Raw genomic sequence first — 21,922 nt, 5'->3', positions numbered from 1 at the left:
TTAGCATTTCTAATGTAATTAAGGTTATGTTCTTATATTCAATTATAATGAATTTTCTAATGGATTAAAAAATTTAAATTAATCATAAAAGTAATTTTTTACAGCTTGTCTTATTTTTTATGATACCTTCTGTTGTGGACATTAAATTTTCAACTGAAAATTTTTAGGTAAGTTAATGGAAAATGGTTTCAAATAAACCATCAAAAGATGACCTCAATGTTTTGATAAGTTCTTTACCTTCATACTCCACTATTGTTGCTAATTTAATGTATAATTAAATTTTCTATTATATTCAATGTAGTGATAGTGTTAATAAATAAACAAAATCTAAATATCTTAAATTTGCAACTTGGTTTTATGCAAAAAATAAGTGAAATAATATTGCCATTTTTGAAAAACATATTTTTTATTTAAAATAGTGACTCCAATTTTAAGTTTAAAAACATATTTTTTTCATAGTTCTTTTCAGGGTGCAGCTGGTAAGTAAAAATAATTCTTTTATTTAAAGTCATTCATTAATTGATTTTAAGGTTACAGTAGCAACATTCTGTTTGATTATGAATTTAGTGGATAATAGTTTAATAAAAATGCCTACACAAGTTTCGTTTAATCGTTTTAAAAATAAAAAAATTTATTTCGCGGCACTTTTACTCTGAACATCTTTAATGATGCAAAATTTACGATGGGGATAAAAATGTATTGCAAAACAATACAGTAATGTTTACAAAATATAGTGCCAAATACCTCTAAATGTTCCTATATTCCAGCATATCGTATAAAGACAGGAAGAAAGTTTAATGGGGCATTATAATTGTAAAGCCACTCTGATCCTTCATAAATTTTCCCTCTTTGTGCATCTTTCCATTTACCACCTGGCAAGTATATGTGTCTTTGATTAGTTCCTTTATGTAGAACAGGCGCTATTAATATTTCATCACCCACTAGAAACTCAGAGTCTATTTTATATGCTTCACTATCATCTGGTGTTATCCACCAAAGTGGGCGAATTATTGGTTCACCATTTAAGGTTGCTTTATGCGCTATTCTCATAATATCACCAATGTATTGTTCTCTTAAAGATAGCATTTTTTTAGAAATTTGGACAATTTCATCATCATAATCCCACGGTGGTATTGAAAATTGAATGAAAGGTAAAAATATATTTGCTTCTAACCAACGAACATATAGTTCCCTTTCTGGTAAAGAACCATCCAGAGAATTATAATTATTGCCTCCAACCATGTCTGGTAGAACGAAATAGTAACCTAACATTGACAGGTTAAGTGTATTAGGTATTAATGTTTGTAAACCATTTGCATAATTCCAAACAGAATATTTATCAAACATTCGAACTAAAATAGGTAAGTGCTGTGTTTTATATCCAGTTCTGACTTCTACATTTCTGCCAAATTCTGCTGCTATCTCAGCATATAATTGGGAATAAATATTTGGTTGTGCATTTGCTTCAGAATTATGAAAGTAGAAATCTGTGTCAAGCCATAATATTTCTCCTGCATCAAATTTAAAAGATTCAATTCCAAAATTAATTTGTATCATTTGCAATCTCTCTTTAAACCATTCTGCTGCTTCTTCATTTGTTACATCTAAAACTGCTCCCAACCCATTCCACCATTTCACATCTAAAACATTACCTTCCTTATTTTTCACCCAATATCCTTTTGTCTTACCAATGTTATATGTCACACAGTTTTTATTGCAAAATGGATGGACCCATAAGGTTGTGTAAAGCCCGAAAGATTTTAGTTCTTCAGTCATCCTTGCTGGGTCTGGAAATTTTTCCTGGTCAAATTCTAAATTGCCGTAACAATTTTCCCATTTGTCATCAATTTCTAATTGACTAGCTTCAAAGCCTGACTGAAAAATATCTGAAGCAAAATTCAAAACAATGTTTTGATCAATATTCTGTTTATATTTAGCCCAAGTTGACCAAATTGGATGTTGAAATAATTTTTCATTTGGTATATTAGATGGTTTTTTTATCCATTTATGTAAGCTAAAAGTGTGAGCTTCTTTTATTGAGGAAGCTGCACAAATAGAATAGGCCAAATCATTTGTTTTTAATTCTCTATTTTGGTAGGGGTGCTTTTTTGCAGATGTAGTGAAACAAAGTTTTCCATTTCCACTTTCATTGAAATTCACATAGAGGGATGTATTGTGATCAACAAATATTGCAAATCCACTTGATGATATCCAAAGATTTTCCAAAACATTGCCTGACGGATGGTGTAAAGGATCCCCTGTTGCTGCTGGATACCATGGTCTGGAATCACTTTGTAATGGCCATCTTTGTGATATTGTACTGCTTCCTCCGTACCATAAATCATCTCCCAGCAAAAAGCAATCCATAGAACCTCCCCTGTGATTAAACCAATGGATTTTGTGACAAGAAATTGTGTGGCATGTCAAACTATCTTTTTCACAGTGATCTGAGTTGTCTTGCATCACTATAAGTTTCATTTCTTTCTTATATTTAAGGCATATTGCTCCCGATTGAGATTCGTTTTCAGAGCAACTTGTGTAAGTGGTGTTACTAGTTTTAGGTAGCCATCCTAAATAACCTTTTAAAGTTTTGACTGTTGGGGAGAAGATATCAACCAACAGTTGTGATGATAATGTTAATTGCAAATTATCTAACAGTAAAGTAGGTACTCCATAGGAGATTTCTTCATCCAATAAATCTAGTGCTTGCACTGGTGATGAGTTGTTTATACATAACAGCCAAATCGTAAGTATCCACCATTGCATCTAAGAAGAAAAAAAAAGTTTTGAGTTTTATACCTGTTCTTTTAAAAATAAGCAATATTGATATTATTGAAGTAAAAGCTGCCTTATAATCTTGTTTTAATGTATAAGTTTTTTTGTTTTTAAATTTTAAGTTTCCTTTAAAGTGTGAAATAAATTATCTAAGTTTTATAATTAATAGAATAAAAATGCTAAAACTAATGCTCTAATAAATGCTTTATTAGAGCTCTATTTTCTCATTTCATGAAGAAAAAAAAATCTATTTTACATTAGTTTGGCCAGTTTCAAATAATGGTTAACTTAAAGTAACTTTCAACTTTGTACTATTGCATATTTTAAAGATTTTATCTTTATGCTTAGTTTCCGATCATATTCAAAATGCTTCCTGATGTATAATTTTTAAAGTAGCATTATATTTCAAAGTATTTTACTCCAATAGAAGTAGTTTTCCAAAAAATCTGTTCCAAGATTTCAAAATTTGGTTAAAATGACTACAAATTTTAAATATAGCTGTATTTTTAATTTTTTTTATTTATTATTTTTATTTAGACATCAAACTTTACTCAAAGCTACTTGTAATTTCAATTCTAACAAATATTTCCTTACTGCAGACATTTTCATAAGTGGTTGAGAAAATTCCTTGAATTTAGAAAGAAAAAGTAATTTACTAGAACGTTGCTGCAGTTTTACTTTCTCTTAAAATTAGTTTAACTCTTTTTCTATTGACTGTAGAAAATATTAAAATTTTGTGTCAATAAAATTTCGATAGTGAGCAATTTTTTTATAATATAATTAAAATGTATTTTGTTATGTTTGAATTCTGTTATGTCAATTAATAGTGATAAATAAAACAGTTGGTTAGAGAAATGAAAGCAATAAATGGTATGAGTACTACAAATTTAGCCCATTTCGTAAAAGTAAACTAAAGGGGTCCTCCTTACAATGGGTGTCCTAAATTAGAGGCGAAAAGATACACAGGGGGAAATTTTTTCTTCTGTTGCATGGAATTTTTTTTAACGGATCTTGGATATGACCGTTTCGCTGGTTTCAAAACTGCGTCTGTTTCACTCTACGAGCTACAATTTTTATGCAGTTGAATAATGTATTCCTCACCGGGATTTCGAGTGAATACTAAGTGTCCTCTCTTCTGTTAATCTGTGTTGGAAGAATGCAATAATGTAGTTCAATTCTTGATGTGACACTGCTAGGTCGTATATTTTTTTGTTTTATTTTCAAAGGAGGAGACAAGTGTTACCTCTAAAGTGTGAATATTAACCTGAACGTTTTTTAATTAACTTCTACAGACAAGGCAGACTAAACTTCTAAAAACAGAAAGAAAATAAGTTAAACCGAAAATACCCCTTCGAAAAAAGAAGGGAAAAAATCGCCGAACAAAGCTAATTACAGATTTGAACGTTCTACGCTCAAACTAGGTAAGATCAAGTACTCTTATAAATATAACAAAACATGATTTCCTCGGTGTAGTAATTCATAGGCAAACGAGATCTGTTGTAACTTTTTGAAGATAGGATAAGTAGTGAGGGATGAAGCGTGCAAGTCGTTTTTGATCTTGTAAACATATGTAAGTATATTGATATTTTGATTTATTTTTTAATATTTTGAAGGTTAAGAGCGATTAATTTTTTCATTTACCATATTTATGAAATTGATAGCTATTGCCAAAATCTAAAAAAAGAATGGATTTACTAAAAAAGTTGTGTAAATAACATTAAACCGAAAATAATAATTTAAAGATGATTGTTTTTTTTTTTTTTTTTAATTTGTTATACACAGAATTATTTATAGTTTTTTACATACAAATCACTTTAAAGGAAAGTTTATACGCTTTAAGGGATCAAGTAGAGATTAACTATGTTATCTTATTTAACATGTAATAATATCATTATTAAAAAACTTACCTTTTATGTTGTGTAGCTCTTTGTAAGAAATTAGGATAAAGACACTTGAAGAAAATCCATCTTCTCTTGCCCTTGAATTTTGTGTTTGTGCCTTGGCGAGATACTCCGCTTTCTTCCATCGATCGTCTTGGCATGAATTCAAGGAGCAATGTGCTGGATAATTTTTTTTTTTAATTTTTATATTTTAGAAGTTTTATTTACTTTCCTGGTTATTTTCATCTGAACAAAAATAGTAACATGATGCAAATCAATATTTTCGTTCGTTTCGCTGGTTATGGCCAATCTTTTTAGTTTTTATAAATCTTGGAAATAAAACTTAAGTTATTTTTTCCCTTCAATATTGGCATAAGGATTAGAAATCTGCTTATTTCATCATTATAAGTGATGCGTAACCTTAAAGAGATAAAAGAACCGTGCGCTCGTTGATTGTTTTACATGTGTCTTACGCTGTTCGACTAAGTTTTTCATTTAAGCATTCTAAAACAGCTATTCTTTTTTCTTTGTCCATGGAATCTTAAACGATCAGTTTTCTACGGCGAAACCCCGATGCTCACAGCAATACTGAGCATATTAACCGAAAACCGATAGATAATTAATTTGAAAACATTTAATGTGAAGAATGAACGTTTTTTATTGTTTCATCACTTATAGTTTTAAAATTAAGTTTTGTGTGAGACCGTTGAAATTAGGTCTATACTACTTCTGAGTTTGTTTTTGAAACGTGGAGCCGAAAATTAATAAAATAAACTAAATAATGGTTTTTACGGAAATAAAAATATAAATTAACTTGTTTGCTAGTTCGATTTGATCATAATTCGAAATGCGTATTTAAGAGAACGGACATTGCTCATAAAACATATTTAAAAAAAAGAAAATCTTAAAAATGTGATTAAGAAAATGAACGCAACACAAATTGCGCCTATTTGTTAAACTCAAATTTGAACCAAGGAATTTGCCTACTTTTTAAACGCTATATAACAATAATAATTACGCCGCCAAGTGCCGGAGTGGCTGAATATATTAGGATGTAATCTTTCTATCAAATGTACCTTTTAAGATGATTCCTATATATTCAAATCTTTAAACGATTAAGTGGTATATGTACCAAATGATTTATGCAAAAGGGTGACTATATATATAACATGTATTTTTATTAAGTAGTTAATTCTTTAAAAATAATATTCATAACAGTTTTAAAAGTGGAAGTGGTGTGTATGTTTTTAAATATTTTGAGCTTATATCCATTTTCTTAAATTCTAATTTTGAGCAATATCCTATGTGTTAAAAGCGCATCGGCGAGCTGTTTAAAAAAGTTTCTTTGTTGTGGAATTTAGTTTTATATTGAATTGAAAACTTAGATTTGAAATACTAATACAATTTTTTGTTAATGCATTTCCTTTTTTTATTATTTAGTTTTAAAAAGTTTGGTACGGAGAAAAATAAAAACTTATATTTTTTTGGGTTTTTTTTCCTTTTTTTTTCGATTACAGTATTTATTTTTTTGGTTTTTGTTTCCTCGAGTGAAATACGTCTGAGCATTTTTTTTCTTCTTAATTGAAAATTTTCTCTCAAATAATACGTATAGATGTGAAAAAAGTTCTTCGTCATTTGTGATGCATGGCTTGCTTTCCTTGACAGTGAGAGCAATGAATTCTATTTTATAACACCTTCATTAACATAGAAATTTGCTATTTCCTGCGTCACTGACAAATTATGTCTAAACTTTTTTTTTTTTAAAGAAATGTACGACTGAGTTTACCGCTCATCAACTCTTTAAGCAAGTCTTATTTTTTCTTTCGTAAATATAATCTAAAAATAAACTCTTTTTGAAAGTCTGTGGTTTAATTAAAAGATGAAACTGAATCATGATGAAACACTTACAAAAACGCCTACTAGTTCCCAGGAAACTTAAAAAACATGATAGTTGCATCGTTTTAAATGAAACTTTTGGAAGGAAAGACTGGTTGAATAAATAAATCTAAACTTGAAACATACTACTTGAATCAATTTATGAAATAACTAAGTTGTTTCCAGCAATTTTCCGTGTCATATCTTTCCTTACTAATTTTCATGTAAAAAGCGTGTAATGCCAAAAAAAACGGACGAACTTAACTATTTCTATAAGTTTTAAACATATTTTTCTGATTACTATATCGTGTAATTTTTAAATTCGTTGCTTTCATAATAAAACTGTCCACTTTTTAAAAAAATAAATTTGTATTTGAAGTTGGGACTCGACATGCAACCACCTCCTCGTGGTGAGTCCTGGGTAGTTAAAGCTTTTAACTAACTAAGAGTTGCATGATAAATCTAACGCATAAAAAAAGTTTAAAACATTGGCTCGGCATGCAACCACCTCATAATGGTGAGCCCTATGTAGTTACAGCTTTAACTAGCAAAGAGTTGCATTATAAACACGTTGGTATTATAAAAGATTTCTATGATCAGAGTTCATAGTTGTCCTGATTTTCCTAAGGAAAATTATTTCGTTCTTATTTGTCATGTGTTCTATCCTTATTTTTATGTATCTACAGAACATCTCAGTTTTTATGACTACCTATGTAATTCTTCCAGAAGGAATTCAAAATTTTTGTCTTATACAACACAATGTAAGTTGAGATCTGTGTAATTGAATTAGGTGATATTTCGCTATTATTTTGGTGTCACTCTGAAGGTACGCTCATCTGGGAGGCTGTAAGTGTGGTAAGCGATATCCTTATTTTTTAACAAGGATACAATTTGGCATCGGTCCTCCAGCTTATTAGATTTTATGGTAAAAGTAGTCACCATTATTTTTGGCTGTGTAATCTAAAATGTTATTGTCTGTTAAGATTTTGTTAAATTCTCTCCAGTCAAATTTTTCGTCTTTCATGACTTTTGGTCGTTTTCTTATTCTGAGTAGTAAACTCGTCTTCTGGGTCGAGGTCAACGTTGTTATTTTGGGTTACCCTGGTTGGGGACGGCGGGGTGGCCTTGAATCTCTTAGTTTTTGAGATGGAGAAGTTGTTGTCTCTGCTACTTGATTTAGAGTATCGGAAAACTCTGTGTCCATAATGTTGTCGTGTGTTTGATTATTAGTATCTAAGGTAAAGGATGGGAATCGCTCTGGGTGATCCCTAGCATACTCATCTAATATTCCTGAGGTTGAGTTAGATAATTCGTTAAATAGCTCCTGTTGGCTATATATTTTATATTTAAGTGTATGTTGCCTATGTTGGAATTCAACAAAAAAGCCCTGTATTTTTTTTTCTATATTTCCCTGAATTTTTTGTCCGTTATTCACAAAGGTGGCGGCATTATTTAGTAAATTTAAGGTTTGTTTTATCATCTCGTCAAAAGGTATCGCGACATCATTTATAGCCAAATTTGATTCGCTATTATCAAGATTTTTCTCTATCGGAGAGTCTGAGTCTAGATCGGTGCAGTCATCATCGGTGGACTGAACTTTATTTTTATTGCGAATCTTTCGCTTTTTCTTTTTACTCGGTTTATCCGAATTAGCGATAGTTAATCCCGGAATAATTTTTTCGGGTTGAGGAATCTCAACTACGTCAAGATTAAGTGCGCTATTATTAGCATTATCATTTCCCCCGGCCGTGGGACTCTCGGAAGTAGCCATGATTTTATGGTCCTGAAAAGGACCTTTCGGTGGTGCTAATTCGCGAGGTGAAGTCGTATCTCTGGTCGGATCTACAAAGAAAAGCAAACACCGACTCATGACTTCTGTTGACAGCGGGCAGCTATGGAGGGCTTTAGGTTCCCACCACGAGTCGATCAATATTAACCTGAAGAGTCATCAAAAATAAAAAACAATAAGTTGTAAACAATGTAACGTCCTACTCTCAGTTCGGAACGATTACATGTATCTGGAACAGCAGCACTGAATCGTCCTACTCTCAGTTCGGAACGATATCAGTTTTCCGCATGGGCACGGTACTGGTCATCGTCAGGGACGCCGGGATTGGATCACTGAAACACGCCCTACTCTCAGCTTCGGAACGAGTTCAGGAGCAGCTAAGATGTGCGACCTACTCTCAGTTCAGTCGTTCTCCCTCTTCCTAGAGCGACGCTCTTGAACTTGAACTGAGTTCTTCTTCACACAAGCGGACACTTCACACTTTCATCGGTGATTGTGCCCGTGGGCATCTGGAATAATGGCGGTGGTCAGATTTAATCTGCATTTAATCTCTACGTATATTTAATAAATTATTTACAGGTTAAAGTAAAACTAACGGATGGTTAAGGTTGGTGTAAGGCTCTGCTACAACAGTGACCCGGTCGTCCTGGTATTCAACCACTCGTACCGGGTTACTCACTGTACTGAACTTAATGGTTACTATGGCTTACCCGGATCGGACCCTTTTCAGGGTTACGAGCTACGCTCACAGCACGCACTCGTTTAAATACTCTGCCAAAACCACCACCACAAAACTCACAAGGAGAAATAATTTTAAAATAATATTGCCTTTCCCATTCTAATCCAGTGGTATTGGATGTAAGTTTGAAAGCCTTCTCTCATCGATTTCTCAGAGGCCATTTTCTAGAGCCAACACTTACCATAAAATTCCCATACTCTCCTGGCTATGGATCCTTCATACTTGCTCATCACTAAGGCTGTTGATGGTACATCCAACTCGTGCACAATTTCAGCCAAGTCAAAACAAACAGTTCCACAATACCGTTTTGTCCATGGCATCGGCGGCGATGGTCCCACGACATCGGGTGGGTGGATTCTATCCAACACATTGGTTACTTTTTCCAAAAGCAGCAAATTGCTCAGCATGAGGGTAACTATCACGATTATAAATGAAACTATACAGTTTAGAACTCGTGGTGAAAAAAGAGGAAATGTTACGACGTGCGTCTACCCCGATTCTACTTAAAACTCAAGTCTTTTATTTTATTTTAGCCATTTGTGCAATAATAAGCTTGTATTAAAAGGCAAAATTAATGGGAAATGTTACGTTTAAGAGAGTATAAAAAATCTGAAAACTATTAATGCTATCAATGATGCTTAATTAATTATAAATTCTAAATGACAAAAATATGCTATGAGCTTAAAAAAAATAATGATGGGTACTTTTCCATTATACCGGTGCAAATCTTGCCAAGCTGAGTTTTTGGCGACAGCGCTCAGTCGCCGGAACAAATCAGACGAAGTGGACTTTATTGGCCACAACACACAGATGCACATAAAAAAAAACTTAATAAATGGTTCAAATTTTTTCTTTTACTTTGGAGGCATAAACATTTTGATATCCTTAAAATTTTTTCAAAGAAGTCCTCCGTTTAAATTTGGCGCCGATTACAACTGCAACTATTCTGTACATTTTTATTATGTTGATAGATTTGTACAGTTGAGAGTACGTTGACTATGGAAAATTTCAAATATCATTAGCCGCTTTTAGCAACAGCATTATGTCAGATAATACTAAATATAGTTAGGCCTATATTTTGATAGGATGAACTACTAAAATCAGTTTAGTTTTATCCAATAATGTAAAGAAACTGAGAAAGTCAACAAATAAAACTTTGGAATAGTTTTAATTTTATTATTTGTCGATATTTGTCTGAAAATTTTGTGAATGGTTTTGTAGTGTTGTTCACTACAGATTTGTTGATGCGAGTTTCTTAATTTCACTCCGTATGAAGAACGGGCATTCAGCAAGTCTCAAATAAAAATTACGGACAGTAAAGTATAGTGTACGAATGACTCAACATTGCCAAGTTAACCTGATACTATTTGTATTCATGTCTTAAAAGCTAAACAAAGATTATTCTAAAAGATATTTTGTTAAATTAGTCAATTTTCAGGTTAGCTTGATCATAAATTTAAATTATTTTAATTCGCGAGGTTTACTTACGACACTTCAAGTTATGATATATTTTCAAGTTTTAGATGTACTTGTGTGTTTGTTAAACTGAACTGGAGATAAATTAAACAATATATTAATGTTTAGTGCAAACCAGCAAAGATATACGAAATGTCAAGCGAACGATACTTAAAAGAAATACAGAACTATGTATCAGATTACAAACTTGAAGAGCTTTTAAATTATTTATCAGAGATGGTATTTTTCTTTAAACCTGAATATCCAAGACAGTTTTTGATAGACGTCTTATCAGATTTCGACTCTTCAAAAGCAATTGATAAATCGTTACCTGCATTTTTTTCTGAGGATTCACTGAAAGCATATTTTCGGCTTCTCGATCCAGCTGGGAAACTTGTTATAAGTCGGGACCAGATGCGATCTGCTCTTAGCGTTCTTGGAGCTAAAAACTTTGAAACGTCACCAATTTTAAAACATGGTCCAGTTGGTCAAAATGAATTTGTCAGCTTAGCAAAAAAATATTTATACCAGAGAATTAAACCAGAATAAGAAGTTTTATTGCATTGAGTTTGCATTTTGTAACTCTTTGTTCTCATCAATTTCAATATGTTGACATTTTTCAGAAAGATTCTTTAAAAAGTTTCATGGTGTTAAAATTGACTTTATTCTAAAACTGTTGCAGCTTTAAATTTTTTGTTTTGTTTGAGTAAAGGTTATATTGAGTGTCTAATTTTACTCTTTAGGAGGCAGCTGAAGTTCAGTTTAACTATAACTTATTTAAACTAAGGTAAACAACGTTTAGGAACACAAAAATATTTATAGATATTTTTGTGCTCCTAAACGTTGTTTACATTAGTTTGTATTTTAGCACAAAGGTCGCCCACTTGTGTATTTATCACTTATTTAATCTAAGCTTTATTTTTGTTTTCTAGACGTTTGACTTCTTACAAAAATCTGATGCTACTAACGCTTATGAACTAGCAAGTCACAGCTGTAACAGTAATTTTAACATTGCTATCCTGATTTTAAACAAGTTATTTCATTTTTAATAAGTTACTATTTGAACCTAATTTTAGGCGGTATATAACCTGGTTCTTGCACCAAAAATTCCCATCAATCTTTTTATCATTTTGTTACTGCTCGACATAAATTGAAATAATGGCTTTGCCTTTTTCTTTAAAAAAAAAAAAAAAAATTAAAACTNCGTATTCCCCCCCCCCCCCCAAAAAAAAAATATTTATTTTAACGTAAAAAGTTGTGCACATTTGGATCATTTTCAGAGCAAGAAGTCCACTACTGATTGTCCACCTTTTCTGCACATGCCCTATGCTTTCTAATTCCGAAACAGGTATAAAGTATATCTTAAACTACGTTCAGCTTCAGAACTTTCAAAAATCAGTCGAACACCAACAGTTTTCATTTTTGTTTAATAATGGATATAATAATAATATAAATATTTGTTAAATTATATAGATTGTTTCTCAAAATTTGCGCGAGCTGTACCTGTCAGATATAAATCAGCTAAAAACGTATTGTCAGATTTAACAACTATTTTTAAAGAAAGTAAACCAGACAATTTTCAATCAGACAAGGGTACTGAATTTACTAATAAAATACATCACCTTTAAAAGATAGGCGTTCATTTTTTAAGGTATCCAACTGGGTACGACGCAATTTTTTTTAAAAAAATAACTCAATTACTATTTTAACTTTATTTTTTGGAAGAATAGGTCTTATTATTATTGTTTTAATGCAAATTTAATCAACGAAAGAAATATATTTGTTAAATATGGTCATATTTGAACAAATTTATAACATAATTTTCATTGCACTCTAGCAACTCTACAGTAAGTTGTAATACATATATTGCAATAATTTTTTTTTTCCTAGCTTTATAATATAGTTATCTATGTTCTGTACTAAAATCTTTAAAAAAATTTAAATATAAAGGGAGCTACGGCTAAATATGTGATATAACATTCAATTTCTTCAGAAAAAAATCGATAATTTTTTAATTAAAGTCTCACAAAAGCAGTAAATTCACACCTAGACATTAACTTTTAGTTCATAACACAGATAATATAACATGAAATCTGTATGCCAAGTTTCAAACAATTCTATTGAAATTTTTTTTATAAAGAGTGTTAGCGTAAAGAGATTTTCATAAAAACGACTTTTCTCAGAAAATGCATTTAGAGTATGAATTTGATAAAAACTACTGGAAATACTTATTACTGGCTGTGGATATTATATAATTTTTTTAAATTTCCTCGTGGAGTAAGTGTATCAAAGATTTATTGCCTGGAATTTTTTTGGGGGCATTTTATTAAATGTCTACACTGCAATTTATAAAAATGTAAAACAGTATTATAAAGAGATATTCCTTATAAGATGAGTAAGTTCACAGTTAGAAAGTAGTTTTTAACTCCAAACAATAATAATATTGCTTGGAGTAAAATCTCAATCAATTTATTCAATACCTACTGTTTTTACAATAAGTGTCAAAGCAAAAAAATTAGGAAAAAAAAATACACTTGAAATCTAACATGGAAAAAAGAACCTCAGAATTTTACAATTGAAACCCCCCATATTTATAGGTGATACCTTTAAGTTCATTTTTTGTAGCACAAATTTTTCGACTTGCACGTCTTTTTTTGCGGGCTGATTTAGTAGCAGGTTCAAAATGACGTTGAGCATCTTTTATCCTCATTTTGTCGTTTAACGTTTTGTCAAAGTTTCTCTTCACATTTTGAACTGCTGGCACTCACAACTTTTCAAGGAGGGGGAAAAGCCCTGCTTATCCAGAATTGAGTATCAAAATGGCAAGATAAACTCCTAAACGGAGAGTTTGAATTTCAACGAAAGTTTCATTCGGTACAAAGTTTCAAATAACTCCATTGAAACTTTCGTTGCAATTTTGTGTACGCCCATGAGTGCACTTCTCCAATAGCTTAGCATCGCAAAGCTCCATATAGGTTAGCTTTACTGCCTTTATGACTGATGTTGGTAAGGCAGCAGATTTCTCCCTTCGGTATGCACACCAGCTTTCGGATCCTCTTGGACACTGGCCATGCATTTGGTTATCATAACCAGAACAACAATGAAAAAATGCAGCAATTACTGCACTTTGCATGCCTTGTAAATTCCCCACATTGCTTCTAATGGCAATCCCATAATAATTCTGTAGCTTATCTGTAATTTTATCCGTCAACTTTCCTTTGCCATTCAAACCTTTCTTATTTTTCTTCAACTTTCTAAGCCGATTACCAACTCTCTTCTGACTATGGCCAATACATTCTAATTTTTAACTGAATTTTGTCCATAAGTGTTTTTAACTTCCTCGTATCCCTTTGAATCCCCGTCTCCGTAACATTCTTCATACTGCAAACCCCTCAAAAGTTCTGAACGTGTAAAAATTCTCGAAACACCGACAACTCCCATGCTTCCAGATGAACCCTTATGGTTTAAACACTCGTGTTCACCTGAGCTTGAATATCTTCAACTGCCACTAAAACCTTTTCAAATTAAAATGCGCAGCTTGGTTTGACAAAAACGTAAACAAGCACGGAATGCAGATGAGAGTTGCCATTATAATTCACCCAACAAATTAAATTAAAGTTATAAAATTTATTGAAAATAAATTACTTTTGCCCTCAAAATGATTTATAATAAAATTTAATCAATTACACACGCTAATCTGCCCATAATGTAGAAAAAACATTCTAGTTTTGGTTTCGGAAGTGCCACTTTCAGTTTCAGAAAAGCACTTCCGGTTGAAATTTCGTCTGACAACTAACAGAAAAATGGCCGTAACTTCACTTCTACAAATCGTAGAACAAAAAGTAAAACATATTCGAAAAGCTAATGAATTGGGCTTTAATATTAATTAATAAAAAAATCCCTCATTTTTACCCAGTCGGATACCTTAACTGCAAATAAGGAAACTTAAGCAAGTATTGGAGAAAGATTTAATCGTACTTTAAAAACTAAAGTGGGAAAATATTTCAGAGTTTAACGCAATAAAATGTATTGATGTGATTTCAAAGTTAGTGCATAGTTATAATCATACTAAACACTGAATCAATCGGTCTACATCTTCTATTGTGTAGAGGACTTCCTTCTTCTGAGCTAGAAAATCGTGTTCCCATATCTCTTCGTATTCGAATCCAGCGTCAATAAGTTTCTTCTTTGTTGCTTGTGTTTTCTTATACATACACTTATTGCTATGTAATCCTCAAAGCATCTCGGACAACCATGAAAAAAGCACCCGTGGTATTCTCCCAAACCGTTAATAGCATGCTGAATTGGTATGTTGTTTTTCCGAGATAAATGAGCCGTATTATTGCGTCTTTGCTATAAATAACACCGGTAATGTAGCCCTGGAGTGGCGGGCAGGCTATTTCCTTCTGAATGTAGTGCCCTCGGAAAACAGCCATGCACGAAGACGCGATGGTCATGTACAGGAAGGGGTCCCATCGTCCAGCTTTGATAGAGGGATCTTTAACCACAAGAAACTGCTCTCGAAACTTCATACAACATGTCCGTAGTATATTGAACAGTACTTCTTCAAAAAAAAGAGAAAAATAAAGAAATGGAAAAATTTACACACAAAATACTCTAGAAAATTTCATACTCTTAGTTTTACCTGCAGTATTCTTCCGTTTCTTTTTTAAAATCAAAGGGATGGTTGCGTCTTTCCTCATACCATGAATGAAAAGATTTTCTGCCTGCAACAGACATCATATCAGGGCCAAAGTACTCCATCCCGGGTAAGTCTTCGATATGCCACTGATGTTCTGTGGTGTTAAATTTATGAGGACTTATTAGACATCGAAACCATAAATATTTATGGGAATACGTTCATCACTTTGCATTTTAATTTATAAGTTAGTTACTTCCTTTTTACATTTTAAATTAATAACTAAACTTGCAATTTTTGAAAATTACTTTACAAATTATTCCCAGAGCTTCAGTATGATTTCAGAACATTAATTTTGAACACAAATGTTATAACTCAAAATTATAAAATAATACTTGCTTTCTAAATCCATAGAGTCACAATCATATCTTGATTTCAACGGATGGGTTAGTAGTGGCAATGTGGGGTATCTTTCATCCTTTTCTGTTAACTGAGGGCATGAATTTTCCCCTCCCCCAGTTAACCTTAAATGCTGCCTAGCTTTCGCAGATTTTTAGTTCAGTTTTTTTTAATGTTTTGATAGCATTGCCGCAAATGCAAGGCAGTTCTCGGATTCACTCCAGCAGTTTTATTAAACTGCCCTGCAATCTCCACGAAAGCTTCGGCTTTCTTTGCTGATACGACTTTGTTCGTTTCTTTATTTTCAATTATTATGAGCCTAGGCTCCACCAGCTGCATCAGCAATTCCTTTCCGGTCTCTGAAATAAAGCTTTTGAGACATAATGAAATAAATAACATGCCGAGAGAAAAACAAAAAGCAGGGGAGTCATGCAAACAACGCGGTTATCACGTGTTTTTTCTTATCCAATCGGAAAATGCCTGTAACGGCCGGTCAAGTAACCTGCAGTTAAGTAACCGACGGTCAAAAAATAATGGTGAAATCGCTTTTGAACTTTCGGTCCAAGTTTCCAAACTTGGGGTTTCGGAACTGGGAGTTTCTCGCTGGGTCAGAGTTAACGGTGAATTTGGGGGTTAGACGTTCGTGTGCGGCGAAGATGTGGGGGTGGCTTACCGTATCGAAGGGATTTGCAAAATACACTTCAGTGGTTTCTGTGTTGCCATCTCGCATAGCTGTCCGCAGCAAGATTAAGTTCTCGTAATTGCCTGGGCACTTCCGAAACCCTCGCTGGCTAGCTTTCAGGCGAGCATTCTTAATGATACGGCGGACTAGGATGTTGGTGAAAATACGTCCAGAGGGGTGGAGGCCGTCAGGACCGGTGGTACTTTTGCGTTGCAGTGTCCAATGATATCTGCGTTGGGATCAATGTGTTCTGGCTGACTGCAATTATGTTTAGACAATCGGGAGATATTGCTGCATACATTCGTTTACTAAAATCTTTTTTCATATTTGTAATAAAATTTGCATTTCATTTTTCACTACTAAGATAGTTTTTATTATTTGTTCACCGTTTACCCCAAAATGTACACTTATCTTAAATGTGAAAGAGTGAGTAAGTAGAGGAGTTATTAAAAGCATGCAGTAATTTTCTTTTTGTAATCTTAAATCGATATCTTCTATATCTAAAATTTTAATTTTAACACTGTGAAAATTATTCACTCAAAAATGATACCATTCTATTCTATTGATAATTTTATGACTGTTTATATCTGGACAATGCTAATTAATTGTAGTATTAAGGGGGTTACTAGTTTGTCCAACGTATTTCATGTTACCAAAACCACAAGTTAACAAATAAATAACAAATTCTTACCGAAATTAGAAGTCCTTATATTGCCGCCAATGTCAGTATTATTCTTTCCCTGACTTCTAATATTGTCCATGGTACAAAGAGACAATTCTTTTTCTTCCTTGATCACATCGAAGTGTCTTAACAAAAGTATGTAAAATGCATACCCCATTACAATTTGTTTCGTAAACTCTTATCCCCTCATCGATGGCTCTGTAAAATTTTTAGCTAAGATGCCAAATGTGCACTCTACCACCCTCCTGGCTCGCGTAAGGCGGTAGTTGAAAACTCATTGTTTAATGTCGATTCTTTGTCTCTCAAATGGCCGTAGTGCATCTTTCGACAAACCGAAAGCCTCGTCACCCACAATTTTCACACTTCTCTGTCAAATGGTGGAGTTTCGGGAGTTGGAATGTTGAGAGCCTTGCCTTTCAATTTTTTGCCGAAATTCGAAGGGCTTTAAATTCCTATGTGCTTCCCATCTATGGCACCTACACAATTTGGTAAATTTGTGATCTCGAAAAATTCTTTGGCTATAGCTTTCCAGTCTTCTTATGTCTTAGGTGCCATGAAAATGGGAGCTAAAATAGTCCACGGATGCTTACATGTCTCTCTTACTATGTCCCTAATTGTTGTTTCGCCCAGCAGAAAGACAAAATACAGTTCTCCTAAACTTGCTGCGGCGGCCAGATACCGGTAAAAGAGATTATTGTGAATAAAATATTTTAAAAAATTATTTAGGAATAATTAAAAAGCCATTAAATGGAAAATATTTTAACTATTTTTAAAAATTTTTTAAATTTTTCATTTCAAATAAATATACATTTAAAAATTTCAAATAGAAATGTAAGGAAGAAAAACAGAATTTTTTGTTATATAATTACTATAAACTTAAATTAATGCAAGGTTTGAAAATCATATGTTTGCGTTGAGTGTAATTAACGTAACTAATGCAAAAAGTGATATTAAATATTATTTTTGGTATTTACTATATTTTACTATACTGCCAAGAGACGGAACCAGAGGGTGAAACAAAGTACTCGGCAAAGTATTCCCTTATATTGCCGCCAATGTCAGTATTATTCTCTCCCTGAATTCTAATACTGTCCATGGTACAAAGAGACAATTCTTTTTCTTCCTCGATCACATCAAAGTGTCTTACAAAATTATGTAAAATGCATGCCGCCATTAAAATTTTTTTCGTAAACTCTATCCCCACATCGATGGCTCTATAAAAAGTTTTAAATCTTTTAGCTAAGATACCAAATGTGCACTCAACCACCCTCCTGGCTCGCTCAGGGCGGTTGTTAAAAACTGTTTAATGTGGATTCTTTGCCTCGTCACCCACAATGACGAAAGGCATTTTTTTACCTTCTCTGTCAAATGGCAGAGTTTCGGCGCTTGGAATGTTTAGAGCTTTGGCTTTCAATTTTTTGCCGAAATTCGAAGCTCGAAACACCGCAGAATCACTTGCGGGAACCAAAGGCTCCTACATCCACTGCCGTAAATCAGCATTTTGCATCTGCTAGGGCCAATAAGACAATCGAATGATAGCCTTTATAATTGAAATATTGTGAGCCTGCTTCTTCAGACTTTTCAATTCGTATGTGCTTCCCATCTATGGCACCTACACAATTTGGGAAATTTGTGATTTCGAAAAATTCTTAGGCTTTTAACTGAGTGTCGTGAAAATGGGAGCTAAAACAGTCCACGGATGTTTGCATGTCACTTTTACTATGTTCCTCATTGTTTCGCTCAGCAGAAACACAAAATACAGTTCTGCTAAACTTGCGCCGATGGCTAGATACCTGTAAAAGAGAATATTGAAATAAAATATTTTTAAAAATTATTTAAGAATAATTAAAAAGCCGTTAAAGAAAATAATAAAAAGAGATAATCAGCTCACACGATTATATACTTAAAAAAAAAAAAAAAAGGTTGCTTTCTAATATTGCATCAATATAGCCAAAGCAAAATATATCAATACGTTGGTGTGATGAGCACCGAAATTTTTTTTAGCAAATATAAAATATATAAAGTAAAAAATGCAAAACAATTCATATAAAATAAAACATTCACTCAAAGATTTTATAAAGAAATTTTTATTTTTAATCAAATTTCGGAGAGTTTGTCTATTGTTTTTTTTTAGATAAATAAAGATTAATGTATTTTCTTTTAATTCTATTCATTTGATTAAAATGGTGTTTAAATAAGTGTTTTTAGAAACATAAGAATTCCAAGTAATTAGTTTATTATATTAAATTTAAAATAATTTTCTTTATGGTATAGATCAACAATGCAGGTATTTTCACCTTGATCTTTTGGAAAATTTATTTGATTTGATAATAAAAATAATGTGATAACAAAAAATATATGTACATTTGACTCTGTTTAAAAATGTGAAGAAAATGAAACGCATTTTCAGAAATAAGAATTATTATCAACGATTATAATAATTTAAGAAATTTAAAAATATAACATTAATATTTAAATCTGGCAATACTATATAAAATAAAAATCTGAGGAACATGCTGTGAAAATAGCTTTTAACTGTTTCCCAACCATTAATATTATAATAGATCATAAATTTTAAATTTCAAGCACTCAGAGCACTTAATTGTGTATATGTAAATATATTTGCAAACATATAACTTGCATAATTACTTTAGCTGAAAAAATTTCTATATTTACTAGTACTCGCATATTGTTCCGAATTATCTTCGCTGTTTTTCTTTGACATTCTACATCTTTTCCAGCTTCTTCTTCATCTCGCTCAGTGCAATTAACAATTTTTTGAAATCTTTAATTTCGTTGCACACAGAAATAATGCCTAGTAATCTGACGTAAAAATCTTTAAACTTGCTATAAAAGAACTTCTTTTATGCTAAGTATTTTTAGGACGTGTGCAACATCAACACGCACAAAGCAAAATAATTTATGTGGCAAATCTTCACCTAATACCACTTTTAAACACTGTTGCACAAATGTTTCTTAACGGCAGCTGTTAAAACTCAAAGTAATCAAATAAGTAAATCATAGTAATTGTATTTAGTAAAGCGATAGGATAAATCAGATACACATGCTCTTGGAACATGCTTTGTGTTTTTAACAAAATCTTGAAGCCAGTATTGTATACTTATAGTGTCATGTTTTGTCGATAATTATTTGAAAAAGGGTTAATATTAGTTCGTCTCCTTCGAAACAGTTTCTTATAAAAAATATTACGCTTAGATTTACCATTCAACTCTGCAAATCCTCCTGTTGCATCAATTACTATACTTTTCCCTTGTTTTATAGCATTTTTATATAAAATTATGTGAGTAGAAAAATAAATGCAATAAAAGTCATCTGACCGTACGTCATGAATATAACCTGCATATTCGGTCTCATAATTTATCTGTAGTAAAGATGCAATACAATCTAAAATCTTTTTTATATTTAAGTCCCTGTTTACAGCCTTTTTACGAAGCACGCTCAACGAAGGAATATAGCTTGGTACAGGTTCGCCAAAATGTATACTTCTTGAAGCATCCATTCGCCATGTTGATGCCTTTTTTATGAAGGATACTTTCACAACTTCTGAGTATCTTTTCTGAACGCCTGGTATTCCTCTGGTGTCAGACGTTGAAACGTGTATAGAAATTCCTCGATCTTGTTTGGGTTCATTCAAATAATGACACCTAAGTTGGCAACCACACTCGTTGCCGGCCCCTTCTATTTTCAGCCAAACCTTATTAATCATTGTTGAAAATTTTAGCATGTATTATTCTGATAGCCCAGGAGAAAGTAAAAAAAAAAAAAATCACATAACGTGGTCAAATTAAAGAGATTATTAACTTGCAGGCATGGGTGAAAGTGGTCAATTAAAGCTAACATTCGGTAATCACTTTTCTATTTTGGTAGTTTTTGATCAATAATTATTTCATCAATATCATTGTCAGTGGAGTACCTCCTTACTCGTCATGAAAAGTTGGAACTTTCTCCTTCGGTAAAACATTAGGAGGAGCAATAAATGTTGATACTTGTCTCTTGACTGCAGGGTACTTTGGGAGAAAGATTACGTCACAAATAAATTCTACAACTTACAAATGCCTCTCTTAATTTCTTATTGAATTCCTTTAAATAACAGTTTTTGTCTTTTCTTTGTTTAGTAATGTCTTTCACATTAAGTTTCTGAACACTCTCTCTCGGTATGTGTTCTGGTCCCATAAACATCGAAATGAATTCTGTGCAAAGAAAGAACACTTCTTCATGAACCAAATGCATGATTGGAATTTCGCTTTGAAATTTCTTCACCAAAGAATTAAATTTAAGGAGAATCTGATTAATCAGCACTAATAAAATACTATCTTTTCTCTGTTGACCAGCAGTTGAACTTTTTTGTTTCCCAATGCTATTCATTAACTTAGTGATTTCTGCTCTTTGCACATTCGACTCCTCTCTAGAAGTGTAAATAGCGATATACGATGAATTTTTTCCCCTGCACTTCGTCCGTTAAAAATGATCTGTAAAAAAGAAAAAGAGCATCATCTAAAAGAGCAAGTCTCTCGCAAAATTGAAAGAGGTGGAGGAAACCTCCTAAAGATATTCCTTGCAGCATCAAAATTTAAATGACTTGTATTTCAAAAAAAAAAAAAAAAAAACGTGAATAAAATTTAAAAGAGTCTTAAATATCGTAATAGATATTACTGTTAATATATTCAATATAATAGTCAAATTGACTGCTGAATTGCCTAATGAAGTATAAGTAAAAAAAAAGCAGCATTTTTAAGGCCAGATTTTTACTAAAAAAGTGCACACTTATAGAGCAGAACAGTGCTGTGTCTAAGTATCATGCATAAAACCGGTACAATTTTGACTGTATAAACTAACCAAGCAGTTTAGCTGAAGCTTGCATATAAAGAAATTTAAATATCTTTTTTGAAAGAATGAAATAATATAGAAAATATTTCAAAATAACTCTAAGCTACTTTGACTTGCTTACCTTCAAATTCCTGCTTACTGACCCATGCATCGAATGGG

The 21,922-nt window shown here is 32.3% G+C and overlaps 1 protein-coding gene across 1 annotated transcript; it reads right to left on the bottom strand.

The window, feature by feature from the left end:
- Positions 1-336: 336 nt before the first annotated feature.
- On the bottom strand, positions 337-21,537 carry LOC107439821 (target of brain insulin). The gene is made up of 2 exons (XM_016052535.3): positions 4,683-21,537; positions 337-2,766 (listed from the first exon to the last, which is right to left on the bottom strand). Exon 2 carries the CDS (start codon positions 2,764-2,766, stop codon positions 757-759), a length of 2,010 nt encoding a protein of 669 aa, XP_015908021.1. The 5' UTR covers positions 4,683-21,537; the 3' UTR covers positions 337-756.
- Positions 21,538-21,922: the final 385 nt, after the last annotated feature.

The sequence above is a fragment of the Parasteatoda tepidariorum genome, chromosome 10 (assembly GCF_043381705.1).
Source record: "Parasteatoda tepidariorum isolate YZ-2023 chromosome 10, CAS_Ptep_4.0, whole genome shotgun sequence".
Classification (NCBI taxonomy): Eukaryota; Metazoa; Arthropoda; class Arachnida; order Araneae; family Theridiidae; genus Parasteatoda; species Parasteatoda tepidariorum.
Note: the sequence above shows the minus strand (reverse complement) of the source record. Positions and strands in the feature narration are given on the sequence as shown.